This window comes from Triticum aestivum, chromosome 3D (assembly GCF_018294505.1).
Source record: "Triticum aestivum cultivar Chinese Spring chromosome 3D, IWGSC CS RefSeq v2.1, whole genome shotgun sequence".
NCBI classification, from domain to species: domain Eukaryota; kingdom Viridiplantae; phylum Streptophyta; class Magnoliopsida; order Poales; family Poaceae; genus Triticum; species Triticum aestivum.
Window position 1 is genome coordinate 232,182,953 of NC_057802.1, and position 18,252 is coordinate 232,201,204.

Here is an 18,252-nt window from a genome sequence, read left to right on the forward strand (position 1 = left end):
CATGGCCGTTTGCTCATGGGCCAGTTCGGACGACCGATGTATACACAAGGAAGATTCCACAAGACTTGGTGATCAAGACAAGGAATCCTCTCCACCGGCGTATTCGACTAGGACTCTTGTTATCCTAGGCCTCTGGTACATTATATAAGCCGAGGCCAGGCTAGTCGATAGATATTATGACATTACTCATCATACCCTTAGGTCTTAGACCACAACATATGATCTCGAGGTAGATCAACTCTTGTAACCCTATATTCATCAGGATCAATCAAGCAGGAAGTAGGGTATTACCTCGATAGAGAGGGCCCGAACCTGGGTAAAACATCGTGTCCCCTGTCTCCTGTTACCCATTGATCCATGACACATAGCTTGGGACCCCCTACCCGATATCTGCCGGTTTTGACACCGATAGTCTTGCTACTAGAGGCATTGCGAAGCTAGAGGACACAGTGGGGTGGCTAGGGACGACTGTAGGTGCTCTGCATTGGGCACAAAGCGCCAAATGGGCATGCCAGGGTGGTGGTCACCACTGGCATGGCATGGCTGGCTTTGTCTATCCAGACCATGTCTGGTGTGTTGGTCAGTGTATCTAGGGCCGTGTGTTCAATACTGGAGTCCTGGGGTGGATCACAATTGACTGGAACATCCAAGAAGTGTTCTGACAACAAGGTTTTTGTACGGGGCCATTTAAAATTGGTGTGGTAACCAAAGCTCAATTGTAGTGTGGTGTTGTTTGGTATGATGATGAATGTGTATGCAAAATTTGTGGCCATATGGATGAGCGTAGGTGGTGCTTCATGTCTAAGCTGAATTTTTGGCCAAAAACTTTGGGAGTTTGGTGTGGTGGAATTTGATGAATTTTGGGTGGCAGTGGTGTTTTGTCATGGTTGATCACCATGACAAATTTGAGAGAAAATGGATGAGTGCGAAATATACTTCCTTCACAAAGTGGGTGTGTGGATGCAAGCTTTGGAAAATTATGGAGGGAGTTATGGTGGTTGGGTAATGATCAAAATTTATGGATAGGCTTTATGTGTATGGATGATGGTCTGTGAATTTTTTTAGCTTCGTAGGGTGAGGGCACAATGCACTTGCTTCATAGGTCAACAGATTTGGCAGAAACTCTGGATGGACGCTCTGGTCAAAATTTAACTTAAGTGTGTGGCTTTTTTGATGGAAGTGGTGAAGATATTTGCAGGACCTTACAAATATTTTGGGGATTTGTGGTGCAAGGGAGAATGGGTGTCTAGTGCAAAGGTGGTCTTTAGGGTTTAAAAAAATGACAATTAGGGTTTTGGAGGCAAAACCCTAAGTCAAAGTAACCAGGAAATTTACTTATCCTCACATAAACACAAGAGTGCTAATAAATCCAAGAACACCAAAAGAAAAAGATAGAAGCCAAATATAGAAAAAGAATTTTCCAGGAGTGAAAAATCTAGGGTGTTACATAAGCACACGGTTGAAGGCATGGTGGCACCAAGTGGACAACCTAACAAACAGGAACAACCACTTGGATCATACCAAACTTTGTTCGTGCTAGTCGCACTCAGAGACGACCTCCGTGCCATAAAGGCCAAACACAATGACGCTGAAACCATCCTTATCCATGAAGAACCTTGAAGACGAGGACGTGCCTGATCCTGAAATGACACGTAAAGCTGGAAACAACGTTAAGGACACAAGGAATCGAAAGCGCGCGGGGACAATCAGACCTAAAAACCCCAAATGTAGAAAACCCCAAGGGAGAAAGAAGATAACAAAAGGAGCAACAGAGCGGAGAAGCGTCCAACCTCCAACAATAGCAAGCAGGCCTAAGAACAAACAAAAACGAAGAACAAATAACCACCAAGAGGAGCTGCAACCGAGAGGAGAGAAAAGAAAAAGGACGGCGAGCGAGAAGAAGAGGCGCAGAGGAAACCAAATGCAACAAACACCGAGAAAGAGGGAGAAAACATCACGAGCATCATAGTGAAGAAGCAACCCACCTCGAACATCACTAACGTCAATAGAAGGCACAAAAAGCCAACGGGCGCCGGACGCCTCCGATGGCGAACAAAGCACCAACACAGAGAAAGCTTGAAGAAGCCCTCGCAGTACGAAAAGAGAATGGTGTGAGGGGCAAGTAGGGGAGAAGAAGACCACCATCCGTTATATACCAAGAACACCCCACGCACCACAACAAACCGACATACCACACATCGAGCACCCACCCGCCAACGCCCACCTACCTAGGACATACCGGGACGAGGACAACGGGGCATCCCGAGCGAGAAATAAGCCTGAGTAGGGGAACCGAACAACCGGGTGGCTAGGCCGCCCGAGCAAGGGCCTCTCGACCATGTGAGACAGCTCGTGCGATGCGAGGCCAACACACAGAGCTGTCTGGCATGCACGCATGCACAGTCGGGCAGGACAACTGAACAGTTGGATGGGCAGAGAGCCCGAGCAGGCACCTCTTGAACGCCCGAGGTGACACACACGTTGTGAGGCCAAGGCCACTGAGCCGTCCGGGACGCGCACGCATAGCCGGGCATGCCCCAGGCATGAGCCTCACACGACCAAAGCAACTCGATAGGGTGCAAATGACGTTGTCCCTACCGAGTACGCGCGGGCATACTGGTCTCGCCCGAGCGAACTACCCGGCGGGGGGCCAACGATGCTGACCAGCAAAAACATCTCATAATCGAGTCATTAGAGGTACAATTATCTTCAAGCTCAATCTAGAGGACAACCAAGGGCATTTTGATCATTTCAGCATGTTTCAGCAGCTGCCGCAGCTGTAGCAGCACAACTGCAAAACAACTGCATTTGGACTCCAATCTTAGCCACAGCTTGCAAGAGCATTAGCTGGAATCTCAATTAGTGACATCCCCCGGTAGCCACTGTAGCGTGAGAGTGAGTGGTACCCAACCTCCTCTCCTGGTACTTCCACTTTCACGAACAGCAACGGTCGGGGACCAGCTCGCAGTGACCCGGAAAGATTTGAATCCCCTCCGCTGCTTTGTCCACTCTCTCATGAAGGCTCCACACTTCCTTCTTTCTATTGGACTGGGACCCTCCTTAATCATCCACCCCATCCTTTCCTTTAGTTTGAACCAACGCTCCACCTCAGACACTGGCCACCGTCTCGACTCGCGCATCCCACCTAACGCCGCCCGCGGACTGGGAGCTGCCGCCGCCGCGGAGCAGGGGACTCGATGGGATTCGACGGGCTGGTCGTCGTGTCCGACCCTTACCTGCAGCGCCGCTTCACGCAGGCGGACCTCCGCGCGCTCCAGGCACAGGTACGCGGGCGCTCTCTGCCCTTCATCTTCCTTCGCGCTGGCGGTGGTGTTTGTGACTGCGTTTTTCGATCTTGTTCGGCAGTATGCGGGGCTGCGGGACACGGCGCCCACCGGCAGGCTGAGGCTGCGGGACCTCCCCGCCGCGCTGACCTGCCTGGGGAGCCCCACCGCTATGGCCGCCGGTAAAGGGGAACCGCTGCGCGGGGACGCCGGGAAAGAGAACAGCTCGCCGCCCGAGCCGGCGCTCACGGACAAGGAGTGGTCCTCCGTGCTCACGGCTATCTCCCGCGCCGACGAGAAACCGCAGCTCGACGTCAACTTTGAGCTCTTCCTGCGCGTCTATGCCGAGATGCAACTGCGGCTCAAGGGCGGGAAGAAGGCGCGCGAGCGCGACGGCGGCCAAGGCATTAAGCGCTCCTCCTCCTCGTCTGCCGCCTTCCTCACGGCGTCCACCACCACGCTGCTGCACACCATCAGCGAATCTGAGAAGGCTTCCTACGTGGGCCACATCAATGCCTACCTCGCCGAGGATCCGTTCCTCAAGAACGCGCTGCCCGTCGATCCGGCCACCGACCAGCTCTTCCACCTCACTAAAGACGGCGTGTTGCTATGGTGTGCTCCTGATTTGTGCTTTCGATCCACTGAATTATTATTTTTTTGCTCTGATCTGGTTCCAATCCTTTTCGGCTTTTTGGTCCAGTAAGCTCATCAACTTGGCCGTGCCGGGGACCATCGACGAGCGTGCTATCAACACCAAGAGGCTGCTTAACTTGTGGGAGAAAAACGAGAACCACACCCTCTGTCTCAACTCTGCCAAGGCCATCGGCTGCACTGTTGTCAATATCGGCACGCAGGATCTCGCAGAGGGGAGGGTAGGACTCTCCCTGTTTCTATTTTTCTTACTTTTTTGTGACATCATCGCATTACATGATATTCAGAGTAAAGGTGACTTTCAGTCCGTTCTTTTTACTTGGGTACTTGTTCATTCTGATGTTGTAGAGGGACACAGTGGAGTTAAGTCCATGTGATGTACACGACTGTAAAGCACCCTGTGTTGGTTCTCTCTACTTTTGTTGCTTTATAGATGCACTTACTGGTGGTTATCATTGGAACACGATGGAACAATCATTTATATATCAAAAAAGTAGCGAGGGGTAACCCATGGTTGATTTGATTGCTCCTGTGCCCTTTTGTTATGACTGACAAGATAGTTGAAATTTGCGGCAAACTTACTGTGAAAGAATAAATCAAGTTTCAGTCCGTGTCACACTGATAATTTGGCACACATGACATGCTTCATATCCTCCAGTGTACCACTGCATTCTACTTCAGGATACAGAAATACTTGGCATACCTCTGTGTTCTTATTTATTGCCATTGAACTTGTTTCTATACCCCAGTGCATCATCTACTTAATTGTTTGTTCAGATCTAAGCTCTGGTTCTAGCATGTATTTTTCATTTGTAGTTTTATCTTTTCACTCTTTTTTTACATGAAGAATTCTTGTATAATGAGCTTACCAAAGCTTTCTCTTACTGCTTGCAGCCTCATCTTATCCTAGGGCTGATATCTCAGATTATCAAGGTAACTTCATATCTTTGTTACATTTGTCTATTTGTGTGGGCAACATTGTGTCTGTTTTATGTATGATACTATCTGTGATAACGTGTTGTTACAATGACTACCAGATACAACTATTGGCAGATGTAAACCTGAAGAGCACACCTCAGTTGGTCGAATTGGTTCAAGACAGCCAGGTAGTCCTAATTTCAGTTCATTATAATGCACTTTGGAGACTATTTGGTATGTGTAATATGCTAGTGAGAGTAACACACTGTCAATGGTTTCATGTAAAATTGCAGGAGATGGAGGAGCTTATGAGCCTTTCTCCTGAAAAAATACTACTAAGGTGGATGAACTTTCAGCTGAAGAAAGGAGGTTTCCAGAGAACAGTAACAAATTTTTCATCGGATATAAAAGTATGCTCATGTTAGCTGCTAGACCCCTTACACATTTAAATATTTAACACATAAATGCAATTTCGCAAGCTGTGCTACATATGTTCCAAAAACTATATAACTGAGCTATTTCACTTCTCTTTCAACTAAGTTCTTATGGTTTTAATAATCATCATAACTTTCAAATACTTTTGCCCCTTCACCATTGATCTCGTTTTCGATTCTTGACTTGAAATTCTATCTGGTTAAGGGGAGTATACAGTAAGAATGTTAATAAATGATGAAGATCAATCCATCTATCATGCTTTTTAGTTCGAACTGCGGTCCTGTATGAGGAATTAATATATATTTACCTTGGTCACATGAAAACCCAGGACAGTGAGGCATACGCTTGCTTGTTAAATGTCCTGGCTCCAGAATGCAGTGCTAAGCCATCGCCAATGTCAGTAAAAGATCTTCTTCATAGAGCAAGATTAGTTCTTGAGCATGCGGATAGGATGGGCTGCAAAAGATATCTGGCCCCGAAAGACATAGTTGATGGTTTACAAAATCTAAATCTCGCCTTTGTGGCTCATATTTTTCAAAAAAGGTATGTATTATGAGCACCCCTTCAGCTCAGAATTTATATACTTAAGGTACAATTTGCTGAAGAACTCACATTTCCATTGATGTTTATCACATTGGGATACCGAAGACCAATTTTTTTTCTAATAACTGCTGTTAGCATGTGATAGTTCTTCATCCTGTAGATTTGCTTTTATTTAGTCCTTGCTATCTGCTACTGTTCTTGGTAACATACTATGACATTCACTTAAAAAACAACATCTTGTACAAACTGGTAGCATTATGTTGTTAACGTTCTCTCACCTGTCCACCACTAGTTCCCAGGAAAACTCTCAACTCTGAAGTTTTCCTTTTATTGCTGAGAATGAAGGTGAAACAATGTTTGTAGGGAACAGTCAGACATCAGAAGACAATAGAACCATTTTTTCTTTTTATTTTTCTCGTTGATTGAACTATGTGTGCTCCTACAAATAAGAGATTGTTTTGTTACCATTCACATGACATAATATTTTGTGCATGAGAATGAGACCCGCACAAAGATTTCGAGAGAAGAGCCCGTTTGCTTGCAGAAGTTTCCCTAGCACAGAAAAGGATTGCGAAGAATCAATATACAGTCGTCCTTGTGCAAGACAACTGAGCAAGCTGAGCACGGCAAACATTGTAACTAGATAATGTACAAATATTCCTGGCCAGTAAAACCATATGTAGTACCCCGTCGCCGCTGTAGATGTGCTATTATTATGGGCCTATTCAGCAAATACTTTCGTCATATCTCTTAACTAGGGAGCAGCATTGGTGTGACGCCCCCGGTTTAATCGTACACTAATCATGCACGCAAACGTGTACGATCAAGATCAGGGACTCACGGGAAGATATCACAACACAACTCTAAAAACATAAATAAGTCATACAAGCATCATAATAGCCAGGGGCCTCGAAGGCTCGAATACAAGTGCTCGATCATAGACGAGTCAGCGGAAGCAACAATATCTGAGTACAGACATAAGTTAAACAAGTTTGCCTTAAGAAGGCTAGCACAAACTGGGATACAGATCGAAAGAGGCGCAGGCCTCCTGCCTGGGATCCTCCTAAACTACTCTTGGTCGTCATCAGCGGCCTGCACATAGTAGTAGTCACCTCCAGTGTAGTAGGAGTCGTCGTCGACGGTGGCGTCTGGCTCCTAGGCTAATCCTGTCGAAGACTACGCTTCAGGCCACCTTCATCTTGTAGCATGTAGAAGAGAGTAGATGGTAAGTTCACCAAGTAGCATCGCATAGCATAAACCTACCCGGCGATCCCCTCCTCGTCGCCCTGTTAGAGAGCGATCACCGGTTTATATCTGGCACTTGGAAGGGTGTGTTTTATTAAGTATCCGATTCTCGTTGTCATAAGGTCAAGGTACAACTCCAAGTCGTCCTGTTACCGAAGATCACGGCTATTCGAATAGATAAACTTCCCTGCAGGGGTGCACCACATAACCCAACACGCTCGATCCCATTTGGCCGGACACACTTTTCTGGGTCATGCCCGGCCGCGGAAGATCAACACGTCGCAGCCCCACCTAGGCACAACAGAGAGGTCAGCACGCCGGTCTAAATCCTATGGCGCAGGGGTCTGGGCCCATCGCCCATTGCACACCTGCACGTTGTGAACGCGGCCGGAAGCAGACCTAGCCTAGCAGGCGTTCCAGTCCAATCCGGCGCGCGCCGCTCAGTCGCTGACGTCACGAAGGCTTCGGCTGATACCACGACGCCGAGTGCCCATAACTGTTCCCGCGTAGTTGGTTAGTGCGTATAGACCAAATGGCCACTCAGATCAAATACCAAGAACTCGTTAAGCGTGTTAAGTATCCGCGAATGCCGACGAGGGCCAGGCCCACCTCTCTCCTAGGTGGTCTCAACCTGCCCTGTCGCTCCGCCACAAACTAACAGTCGGGGGCCGTCGGGAACCCAGGCCCACCTCTACCGGGATGGAGCCACCTGCCCCTTTAGCCCCCATCTCCGAAGAGTATCATAAGTAATGTAACAGTATAAAGTATATAGCATATGCCCGTGATCACCTCCCGAAGTGATCACGGCCCAGTAGTATAGTATGGCAGACGGACAAGAGTGTAGGGCCACTGATGGAACACTAGCATCCTATACTAAGCATTAGGATAGCAGGTAAAGGTATCAACAATTGTAGCAACAATGACAGGCTATGCAGCAGAATAGGATTAACCGAAAGCAGTAACATGCTACACTACTCTAATGCAAGCAGTAGAGAGAAGGAATAGGCGATATCTGGTGATCAAGGGGGGGCTTGCCTGGTTGCTCTGGAAAGAGAAGGGTTGTCAACACCGTAGTCGAACTGGGGGTCGCCGGCAGTCTCGGGGTCTACCGGAAAGAAATAACGGATGGGGAACACAATAAATAATAGAGCAATCAAAGCAACACAAAGCATAACATGGCAATACGCGGTGCTAGGGTGACCTAACGCGGTACTAGGCGATACTGGCGAAGGGGGAAAACATCCGGGAAAGTATTCCCGGTGTTTTGCGTTTTCGGACAGATGAACCGGAGGGGGAAAGTTGCGAGTTTGCTATACTAAGGATGTGTGGCGGACGAACGGGCTGCGTATTCAGATTCGTCTCGTCGTTCTGAGCAACTTTCATGTACAAAGTTTTTTCATCTGAGCTACGATTTATTTTATATTAATTTTAAAAGATTTCATTATTTTTAAAATTTACTTAATTATTTTAAATCAACATTATCCAGAATAGTGTATGCATGACGCCAGCAGTCAACAGGGCGTTGACTGAGTCAATCTGACGTGTGGGTCCCACAGGTCATACTCTGTTAATTCTAATTAGAATTTAACTAATCTAATTACTATTTAATTAATTAACAACAGTTAATTAGGTTAACTAAATAGGATTAATTAAGTTAATTAATTTAGCTAATTAATTAATTAAATTTATTTTTATTATTACTATTTTTAATCCTTTTTTAAAACGTTCCAGGGGCTGGGCCCCACTTGTCATTGGGCCAGGGGGGCAATCGGGTGCTGGGCTATCGGGCACAGCCCGAACGGGCACTGGCCCGCGGGGCGCACCCGACTTGGGCGCTGCGGGGCGCCGGCGACCACGGTAGGGCGGTCGCAGGGAGTAGGGGGGCCAGGGCGGCGCGCCGGTGTGGAGCAGCGGCAGGGCCGCCGCGGGGCGGAGGCAGGGCGATGGCACGCACAGCTGTGGGTGGCGCGGGCGAGCGGAACGGGGCGAGGCCGGGCGGTTGCCAAGTGCGGCAGAGGGGGCGCGCGCGGGCGCTAGCGTGCGGCCGGCGGGGCGAGCTGCGGGCGAGCGCGCGGGACGACGGTGTAGTGGCGTCGAGCGAGCGGAGCAGTAGCAAGCACGCATCGGGAGCGACAGGGGAAGACGGCAGCGGGCGGCGATGGAGGCAGCAGGGGAGGCTGTGGTGGTGCGGGCCACGGCAGGTGTGAGCGCTCCAGGAAGGAGCAGCACGGCGGGTGCGGCTCGACGCGACTGCGGGCGTGCGTGACGGCACGCCGGGCGAGGCGAGGCCACGGTGAGCGCGGTCGGCGCGCGTACAGGGCGATGGTCAGGGGCGTGCGCGGAGTGCGTCGACCGCGGTGATGGACTAGGGACACGTGTGCGAGGGAGACAGAGAGGAGAGGGGAGTTTCGCTCACCCCCGATGTAGGGGTTCGCCGGCGAGGCTCGACGGAGTCCGCCGGGGAGGGGGTCGGGGAGGCGAGTGTCGACGGCAGGCGGCGGGGCGTCGATCCAGCGGCGAGGTGGCGGGCGACGAAGCCGGCGAGGGAGAGTCGGGGACGGGAAGTCCGACGGGGAGGTCCGGCAAACGGGGGTGGCGCCGGGCGGCGTCGGGCGGCGCCAGGCGGGGAGATCGGGTCGATCCTGATCTGGATCACGGGAGGGGAGAGGAACGAGCGAGAGAGAGTGGGGGTCGTGGGGTAGTGGGGGAGAGAGGGGCTAAGGTTTCTGGCGCCCGAGGGGAGTAGTAGCGGGCGCGGTTGGGCCGGCCTGGCGGCCCTGTAGCCTGCTGGGCCGAGGCCCAGCTGGGGGGGGGAGGGGTTAAGCGGGGGCAGCGGGCCGGGCGGTTGGCCAACTAGCTGGGCCGGTTGGCCCAGCGGGGTTTCCCCTTTTTTTGTTTTTGTTTATTTTCCTTTTTCATTTATTTATTCTTTTCTGTTTTATTTTAGTTTCTTTAAAATACCAAGTTAGCACCTAAATTAGTATCATCAAAATAGGCCACTGCCAAACCTAGTTTGGACCCAAAATAAATTAGTTTAATATTTTTATACTTTCAAAAGAAATTAAATTATTATTTTAGCCATTGTTTTTAATTAGTTTAGGGCATTTAAACACTTTGTAAAAGGTTGGTTCCACCACCAAAACTAGTTAGGGATTATTAGCCACATGATGAACATTTTAGTTTTAATAGTTGAAAACTTTTATTGTTTGCTTGATTTTGAATTTGGACTTGAATCGGTTTCGAACTAACGCGAGATTAGCAACAGTAATCGAAGTGACGTGGCATCATTAGCAGAGGGCTGCTGTAGCTTAATTATCCGGGCGTCACAACACATGCTACAGAAGCCTAAATGAAAATCTGATGCTTGTACTTGGTAGTGCACTGTTTTGACAGCCTAAACTTTATAACCGTAGTCCTTTTATTGCAGGAATGGGTTGTCGAAACAAATGAAACAAGTTTCGTTTGTGGATGGAGTATCTGATGATGCTCAAGTTTCAAGGGAAGAGAGGTCATTTAGGCTATGGATTAACAGCCTTGGAATTTCTACATATATAAACAATGTATTCGAAGATCTTAGAAATGGGTAGGCCATACTCATCGTCTATATCTAACTCTTCTGTTAAAATGAAGCTGATTCTATCTTTCATATTTCCTTGTGGGACGATAGATGGGTGCTCCTTGAGGTCATGGATAAGGTTGCTCCTGGTTCAGTTAATTGGAAGTTTGCAAACCGGCCCCCAATAAAACTTCCATTCAGAAAAGTTGAAAACTGTAATCAAGTTCTGAAGATAGGAAAGGAAATAAAATTTTCCTTGGTGAATATTGCTGGTCATGATATTGTGCAAGGAAACAAGAAATTGATATTAGGCAAGTGGTTTTTTCATTCAGTTGCAAATAATAAAATGTACTTAAATTTTGCACATAACTAGGAGGTGAGCAAATGTACTTAGATGTAACATACCAATTGGGCCATTATTTATACAAATAATCATGCCTTCAGAGATTAGTAAATTTATAATAATCAACTAGATATTCATGATATGTGTTAATTTTTGGTTGATTAACTGGTTTTGCTGAACAGAAATTCCAAATATCAATGTACCATTGTTGCTTTGTACAATTCCTTTGCACACACAGTATTCCATTTAACTTTCCAGTTGATCATACGATGACAAGGCACCCCCCCCCCCTCCCCGGCAGCTTTTCTCTGGCAATTGATGCGGTACAACATACTACAACTGCTGAAGAATCTTAGATTTCATTCGAATGGGAAGGAGATCACAGATAATGACATACTATTATGGGCTAACAAAAAGGTTAAGGATTCTGGAAGACAGTCTCAAATGGGAAGTTTCAAGGTTTGTATACTTCAATATGTTTTATTAATGCACATCATGCTTTGAAAATATCGTATCATTTTACAGTCTGCCAAGTTGCTTTATCATTTCTTTATGTGAGTTTCCTGCAGAATATTCTTCATTACAACGATCTCGTTGTATAATTTACAGATATAAATATGCACTCATAATATATACATATTCTAATCAGGACAGTCAATTGAATTTTGTGCTTGGGATGAGTTACAGTTTGTTCTTAAAGTAGTATGAAGGCATGAACTAAATTGCCGCATGCACTTATGCTATCTTGTCTAAGTTAGGTCCTATCATAAATCAAGAATAATCCCGAGAGTGGAGTTTTGGAGTTTCTCGAAAATTTTGAAGTATTAAAATTTCTGAAAAAAATGTACATGAACATAGAGATGTATACTAGATTCCTGTAAAATTTCATGATGAAATAAGCTTTGGTGTGAGCTGCACAAAAAAAAACTGACTTTTATAGTGAATAGTTCATGTGGTAGAAATACATGATTTTTTTGTGTAAATCTTATCATCATGAAAATATACAGAAATATAGCATACATCTGTAGGTTCATGTGTAGTTTTTTCAGATTTTTTTGAAACTTGAAAATACAATTTTTGTTTTTTTTTTTCAAAAAAAGAGCTCCAACAGGCATTTCCGAATAATCTCCAACTATTCACTTATGCTATATTTCTCATTTAGGTTCTATCATAAATCCAGAATAATCTCCTACTCCCTCCGTTCAGTATTATAAGATGTTCGGATGTATGTAGACATGTTATTATGTGTTTGTTCACTCATTTCAGTCTGTATGTAGTCCATATTGAAATATCCAAAACGTCTTATAATTCGGATATATGATAGACCATCTTATAATTTGGAACAGAGGGAGTACATTTCAATAATGTAACTGTGAAGTGTAATAATGCTAGTCTGAAGGGCCACTATTTGCACGAGGAACTACTGTCACTATCACTTCTAACAATATGTCAAGCATCAGTGTCCATATCGCTGTATCTTCCCCTAATTTGCTGTTCAGGGTTTGTACGATAAACCACAAGTACTAATTGCAGGATAGAAGCCTTTCAAGTGGCATATTTTTTGTCAACTTACTAAGTGCTGTGGAGCCTCGCGTTGTGAATTGGAGCCTTGTAACCAAAGGAGAAAAAGGTTGGATGTCTCATGTCTCTATGAGTCCGAAAATCTCCTATCCAATTTTCAATTAAGAAATGCTAGTGCATAGAAATTCAGTATGCCTTGTTTTATTATGAAAGTATATACCATTTCCCCTTGTATTATATCCTCATAGTGATAGGCAACACATTATAGACACACTTATTTATATCGCCAGTGTTATTTACAGATCACTAGATTTACTAGTACTGTGTATGCTTTTCAGAGCTTGTTAACTAAAATTTTATATGGTTTCGGCACAGATGAAGAAAAACAAATGAATGCTTCCTACATTATCTCTGTGGCTAGAAAGCTTGGTTGCTCCATCTTCTTGTTGCCAGAGGATATAATGGAGGTGAGGCATTTGATTGAATTCTTGGAAGCCAAAACTAGTTTCATACAGTGTTACTTGCAGATTAAGTTTGTGAATGTTTATTACTCCCTCCGACCCTGAATCATCAGCTGTAAGTAAGCTGAATTACACCAAGTAAGCCGAATTACACCAATGTTGGGAGTTAAGCATATATTGCATTTTTTAGAGAAAAAACTAGATCATTTTGGTGGTGTGATGCCCCGCTTGCTAGTCTATCCAAGCAGCCTCAAGTAGTGCGCCATGTTGGACCATATTCTCTTGTGATATCAACTAATTAACATTTGCAATATGATTTTGGCAATTTGTCTCAGGTCAACCAGAAGATGATGCTGACTTTGACAGCAAGCATCATGTATTGGCATTTGAAAAGGCCAACATCATATTCACTGGACGCTGACAACAGTAGTTTGTGTGAGACAAGTTCTATCTCAACTTCAGATGACTCAGCATCTGAATCATCAATTGATGATAGCGGAACTAGATAGATGAAATTGCATGGTCTGACTGCTATTTCAGGACTCGAGATTCTATATTCTTGATTCTTTGCTATAAATTGGAGAGCAGACGCATTCAAGAATGAAGGGGAGAATGGTGAAAGAGTTTTGTTTGTTTCATTTGAGGTTCTGTAGTGTGCAAATTGATTTGGTGAGTAATGTACAACATCCTGTAAATATTGACACAGGTAGCAAGTATATGTAACATCATATAGCGGCAGTTGTTTATTACCGAAAAAGGCTTTCGCCCCGCTTTATATTATAAATTGGTAGCAGTTGTTTATTCAAAATCCAACCACATTGATTAGTTTGTTGAGCAATTTTGCTCAGGCGACGTCGGTGACTCATGTAGTAATTTTTGGCAATGATTTAAATTGCTATGTCACTTTGTGTTGCTATAAGCGCCAAATAGCTGTGCTATTTTGGCATGGCTTGCTACCAGCTATAGCTGAAGCTATTACCTAATTAGTGTACAACGACAGAAAATAGCATGCAGTCATTTATATATGTAAATTTAATCCAAAATGATCACATATGTGTAACTAAATAACATTAGAAAACAACATCCAATCTTTCTGGAGATTGTTTTACCTTTTTGGCCTGCTGGCGACTCTCACCAACACTCATTATGACTCAACTTGGAAATAAAATAAATCACCTACTCATATGTTAATTAGTTAAATGGATTCTCTTTATTTCTTACTTTGCTAGTGTGTAAATACTATTGTAAATAGCTTCCATGGTAGCTCAGACCTCCTTGCGATGCTGCATAAAAAGCTATTTAAAACCTTGATTTTAGAGAGAACCTTAAAATGAGTTTGTAGGGCTGAAGCCCATCCTCTCGTTCCGCCACGAGGACAACAGTGACAACCTGGGGATAAAGGTTCCTCAGGCCGTGGGTGTCACCAAGACTGGTGGTGCGGTGAGATAGGTCTTCATTTCTTGGAGTGCTTGCTCGGCCTTGGGTGTCCAATTGAATGGACTAGATCTTTTGAGAAGCTTCATGCGCATTCTGCGCAAGATGTCAAACGTCTTTGCCACATCGAGGGTGGACTTGTCCCTTGTTTCACACTAAGAGCAACTCCAATAGGGAGACCCATTTCGTCCGCCGACGTCCGTTTGGGTCGGCGCGGACAGAAAAGTCGGCCCAACGCGCCGACCCAAACGGACGCGCGTTCGTTTTTCGTCCGCGGGCGACCCATTCCCGGCCCATTTTTGATCCGGATTTGCGTCGGCGCGGACACGCGACGGACGCGCGCACGCTCGCCTTCTCCTCTCCCCGGGCCCGCTGGTCAGTGGCTCATTGGCCTCCCCCCACCCCCAGCCAACAGCAACCCTCGCCCGCCTCCTTCGTCGCCGACGCCGCCGCCCTTTTTTGCCGGCGACTCTGCCAGCTGCCGCCGCCTTCACATCCGCCCAGCAACGCCGCTCACTCCCCTCGTCGTCTTGCTGCCGGGGAGCAAACTGTTTCCCACCGCCGCTCCCCCAACCGCACAGCCGCCCGCGACCAAGAGGCCGCCTCGCCGCCCCGGCCAGATCCTCACCGGCACACTCGTTGGACGCCGGCCCACTCGTCGAATGTCGGCAGGGCAGCTAGCTGGTCCGTGCGCGCCGCGACTCCCCTCGCCGGCCGTCTCCTTCTTCGACGCCCGCAAGCTGTTGGACAGTTTGCCAAGGTACGAAAATGGACTCCGTCGATGAGTTCTTTTTCCACAATTTCCTTTGCGACTCCGACGATTCGTCGTCCAACGACGAGGAGATATTGGCTGCCGTGTTGGTCCATCACCACCTCAACAGCCAGCGGCCGTTGTTTCATGGCTCCATTCCGAGCCACCTTCCGGCGTTGAATCGCAACCGAGAGAGCGGGCATTTCCTTCTTTGGAAGGACTATTTTGATACAACAAATCCGTTGTTCAAACATCAAAAATTCCGCCGCCGTTTCCGCATGAGTAGGCATCTGTTCAATCGTATTAGAGAGGGGGTGGTCGGCTATGATGACTATTTCGAGTGCAAAGAGGATGCCGTTGGCAAGATCGGTTTCTCCTCTTATCAGAAATGCACTGCCGCCATCTGAATGCTTGCATACAGAGTGCCCGGTGATCTCATTGATGAGTACGTCCGTATGAGTGAGTCTACATGCCTAGAGTCCCTGTATAAGTTCTGCAAGGTTGTTATTGCTGTGTTTGGCCCTGAGTACTTGAGAGAGCCGACGACTGAAGATACAACCCGTTTGTTGGCGATGAATGCCAGAAGGGGCTTCCCAGGGATGCTTGGCAGCATAGACTGCATGCACTGGGAGTGGAAGAATTGTCCTTCTGCTTGGCAAGGGCAGTATAAGGGACGTGTCAGGGCTTGCACTGTCATATTAGAGGCCGTGGCGTCTCAAGATCTCTGGATCTGGCACACTTTCTTTGGCATGGCTGGATCACACAATGATATCAACGTGCTTCAGCGCTCGCCGGTGTTTGCTAGGCTTGTCGAAGGCAACAACCCACCGGTGAACTTTACTGTCAACGAACACAACTACGGCAAAGGATACTACCTGGGTGATGGTATCTATCCTCAGTGGACCACTATTGCCAAGACAATACCCAACCTTGTCGGAGAGAAGAGGAAAAGGTTTGCCCAGGAGCAAGAGAGTGCCAGGAAGGATGTCGAGCATGCCTTTGGTGTTTTGCAATCTCGATGGGGCATCGTTCAGTATCCTGCTAATACCTAGAGCACACAAAAACTGTGGGAGGTGATGACTGCTTGTGTGATCATGCACAATATGATCGTAGAAGACGAGCGCCCGAAACGTCTGTACGATCAAGGGTTTCAGTTTCAGGGTGAGAATGTTGTGCCTGAGCATGGAGTAGCGGCAACATTTGAACAGTTCACCCAATTTCAGGAAGACATGCGTGATTGGAAAACTCACGTGCAGCTGCAAAATGATTTGGTTGAGCATATGTGGGTTCATGTTGGCAACCAATAGATGTATCTTCTTTTATTCGTTTGCAAAACTATGTGAAATATTTTTATTTGTATTCGGCCTGTAAAATATAATATTTTTATTCGGTAAAACTATGTTATTTGACAATATGTTTGAATGCAAATCAATGTAAATATTGGGCGGCCAGCCGGCCACGCCGGCACATATGGGTCGGCGTGTTGGGCGCGCTGCCGACCCAAATCTAAAAGAGGGCGGACGCAAGGCGGGCGGCCGACCCAAACGGACAAAAAGCGGACGAAATCGCCGTCCGTTTGGGTCAGGCCGTTGGAGTTGCTCTAAGATCGTCGATGTAGGCCTCCACGTTGCGGCCTACCACTCAATTCAGCGTGATGCGCATCGCTTGCTGGTAAATGGGGCCGGTATTCTTCATGCCGAAAGGCATGCAAATGTAGCAGAACGTCCCCACTAGGTTTCGGCATGCAAATGTAGTAGAACGTCCCCACTGGGGTGATGAATGTTGTTTTTTCTTCATCCTATTTTGCCATGCAAATTTGTTGGTAACCTGAATACACATCCAAAAAGCACAACACATCACACCTCACACTAGAATCGATGATCTGATCTATGTGGGGAAGAGGATATGGATCGATGATCTGATCTATGTGGGGAAGAGGATACGGATCTTTGGGGCATGCCTGGTTGAGGTCGCTGAAGTCAATGCACATCCGCATTTTCTCATTTGCTTTAGGGAACACCACAAGATTGGCAATCCAGTCAGGATGGATTAGTTCTTGGATAAAACCGACTTTCTGAAGCCGCTCTACTTGATATATAAATTGTTGTTGCTTAGGCGCCTGGCGATGTACCTTTTGCTTGATTGATCCTGCACATGGAACACAAAAGAGTGGTGTTCAATCACCTCCCTCGTGACCCCGGGCATATTCGACGGTTGCCATGTAAATATGTCAGCATTTGCCCGAAGGAAGGCCACGAGGGCGCGCCATCGTTGATGGGCATGATGGCTGCCGCATACAGCCTTTTGGCACGGAACACGGAACAGTGATCAATCCCCATGGTGAGATAAGCATAATGCGAGGCCACCATGAATTTGGCAAGCGCTAGGCATCCAAGCATTACGTTTTAGGGGATCAAACTCAACCACAACAAAGTCGATGGCCTACGTACGGAAGTTATTGGAGTCTAATACGTCCATTTTGCATCATGTTTTCCTACTGTTATTTATGATGTTTTTATGCATAATAATGTTTTTTGGAGTAATGCTAATGCCTTTTCTCTCATAATATGCAAGGTATACACAAAGAGGGAGAATTCCGGCAGCTGGAAATCTGGACCTGGAAAAGCTACGTCAGGCTACCTATTCTCCACAACTCCAAACAAGCTGAAACTTTATGGAGATTTTTTATGGAATATATGATGAATATTGGAGCAAATAAGTACCGGAGGGGGCCACCCTGGTGAGCACAAGACACCAGGGCGCGCCTGGGCTCCCAGGCGTGCCCTGGTGGGTTGTGCTCATCCAGGCCCACCTCCGGTGCCCATCTTCCGGTATATAAGTCATTTTGACCTAGAAAAAAAAAGAGAAGACTTTTCGGGACGGAGGCCGCCGTCTCAAGGCGGAACTTGGGGAGGAGCACTTTTGCCCTCCGGCGGAGCGATTCCGCCGGGGGAACTTCCCTCCCGGAGGGGGAACTAATCATCATCATCATCATCATCACCAACAACTCTCCCATCTTGGGGAGGGCAATCTCCATCAACATCTTCAACAGCACCATCTCATCTCAAACCCTAGTCCATCTCTTGTGTTCAATCTTTGTACCGGAACTA

The 18,252-nt window shown here is 46.8% G+C and overlaps 1 protein-coding gene across 2 annotated transcripts; it reads left to right on the plus strand.

Annotated features, from left to right (window-relative positions):
* Positions 1 to 3,030: 3,030 nt before the first annotated feature.
* LOC123078298 (fimbrin-2) lies at positions 3,031 to 13,705 on the plus strand. Of its 2 annotated transcripts, XM_044500758.1 has the most exons (14): positions 3,031 to 3,284; positions 3,367 to 3,896; positions 3,985 to 4,156; positions 4,830 to 4,868; positions 4,973 to 5,041; positions 5,147 to 5,263; positions 5,617 to 5,831; positions 10,504 to 10,659; positions 10,744 to 10,943; positions 11,277 to 11,434; positions 12,509 to 12,605; positions 12,872 to 12,963; positions 13,293 to 13,392; positions 13,498 to 13,705. In XM_044500758.1, coding segments are annotated over exons 1-14 (2,034 nt in total). In that variant the 5' UTR covers positions 3,031 to 3,197; the 3' UTR covers positions 13,500 to 13,705. The 2 variants fall into 2 exon arrangements, with proteins under 2 accessions (XP_044356693.1, XP_044356692.1); XM_044500757.1 differs by having other exon boundaries at positions 13,293 to 13,705.
* Positions 13,706 to 18,252: the final 4,547 nt, after the last annotated feature.

Coding starts and splice junctions, on each gene's coding strand:
- LOC123078298 (XM_044500757.1), top strand. CDS start 3,198: ATGGGATTCGACGGGCTGGTCGTCGTGTCCGACCCTTACCTGCAGCGC. Junction 5,042..5,146: donor AATTGGTTCAAGACAGCCAG/GTAGTCCTAATT, acceptor GTAAAATTGCAG/GAGATGGAGGAGCTTATGAG. Junction 12,964..13,292: donor TGCCAGAGGATATAATGGAG/GTGAGGCATTTG, acceptor AATTTGTCTCAG/GTCAACCAGAAGATGATGCT.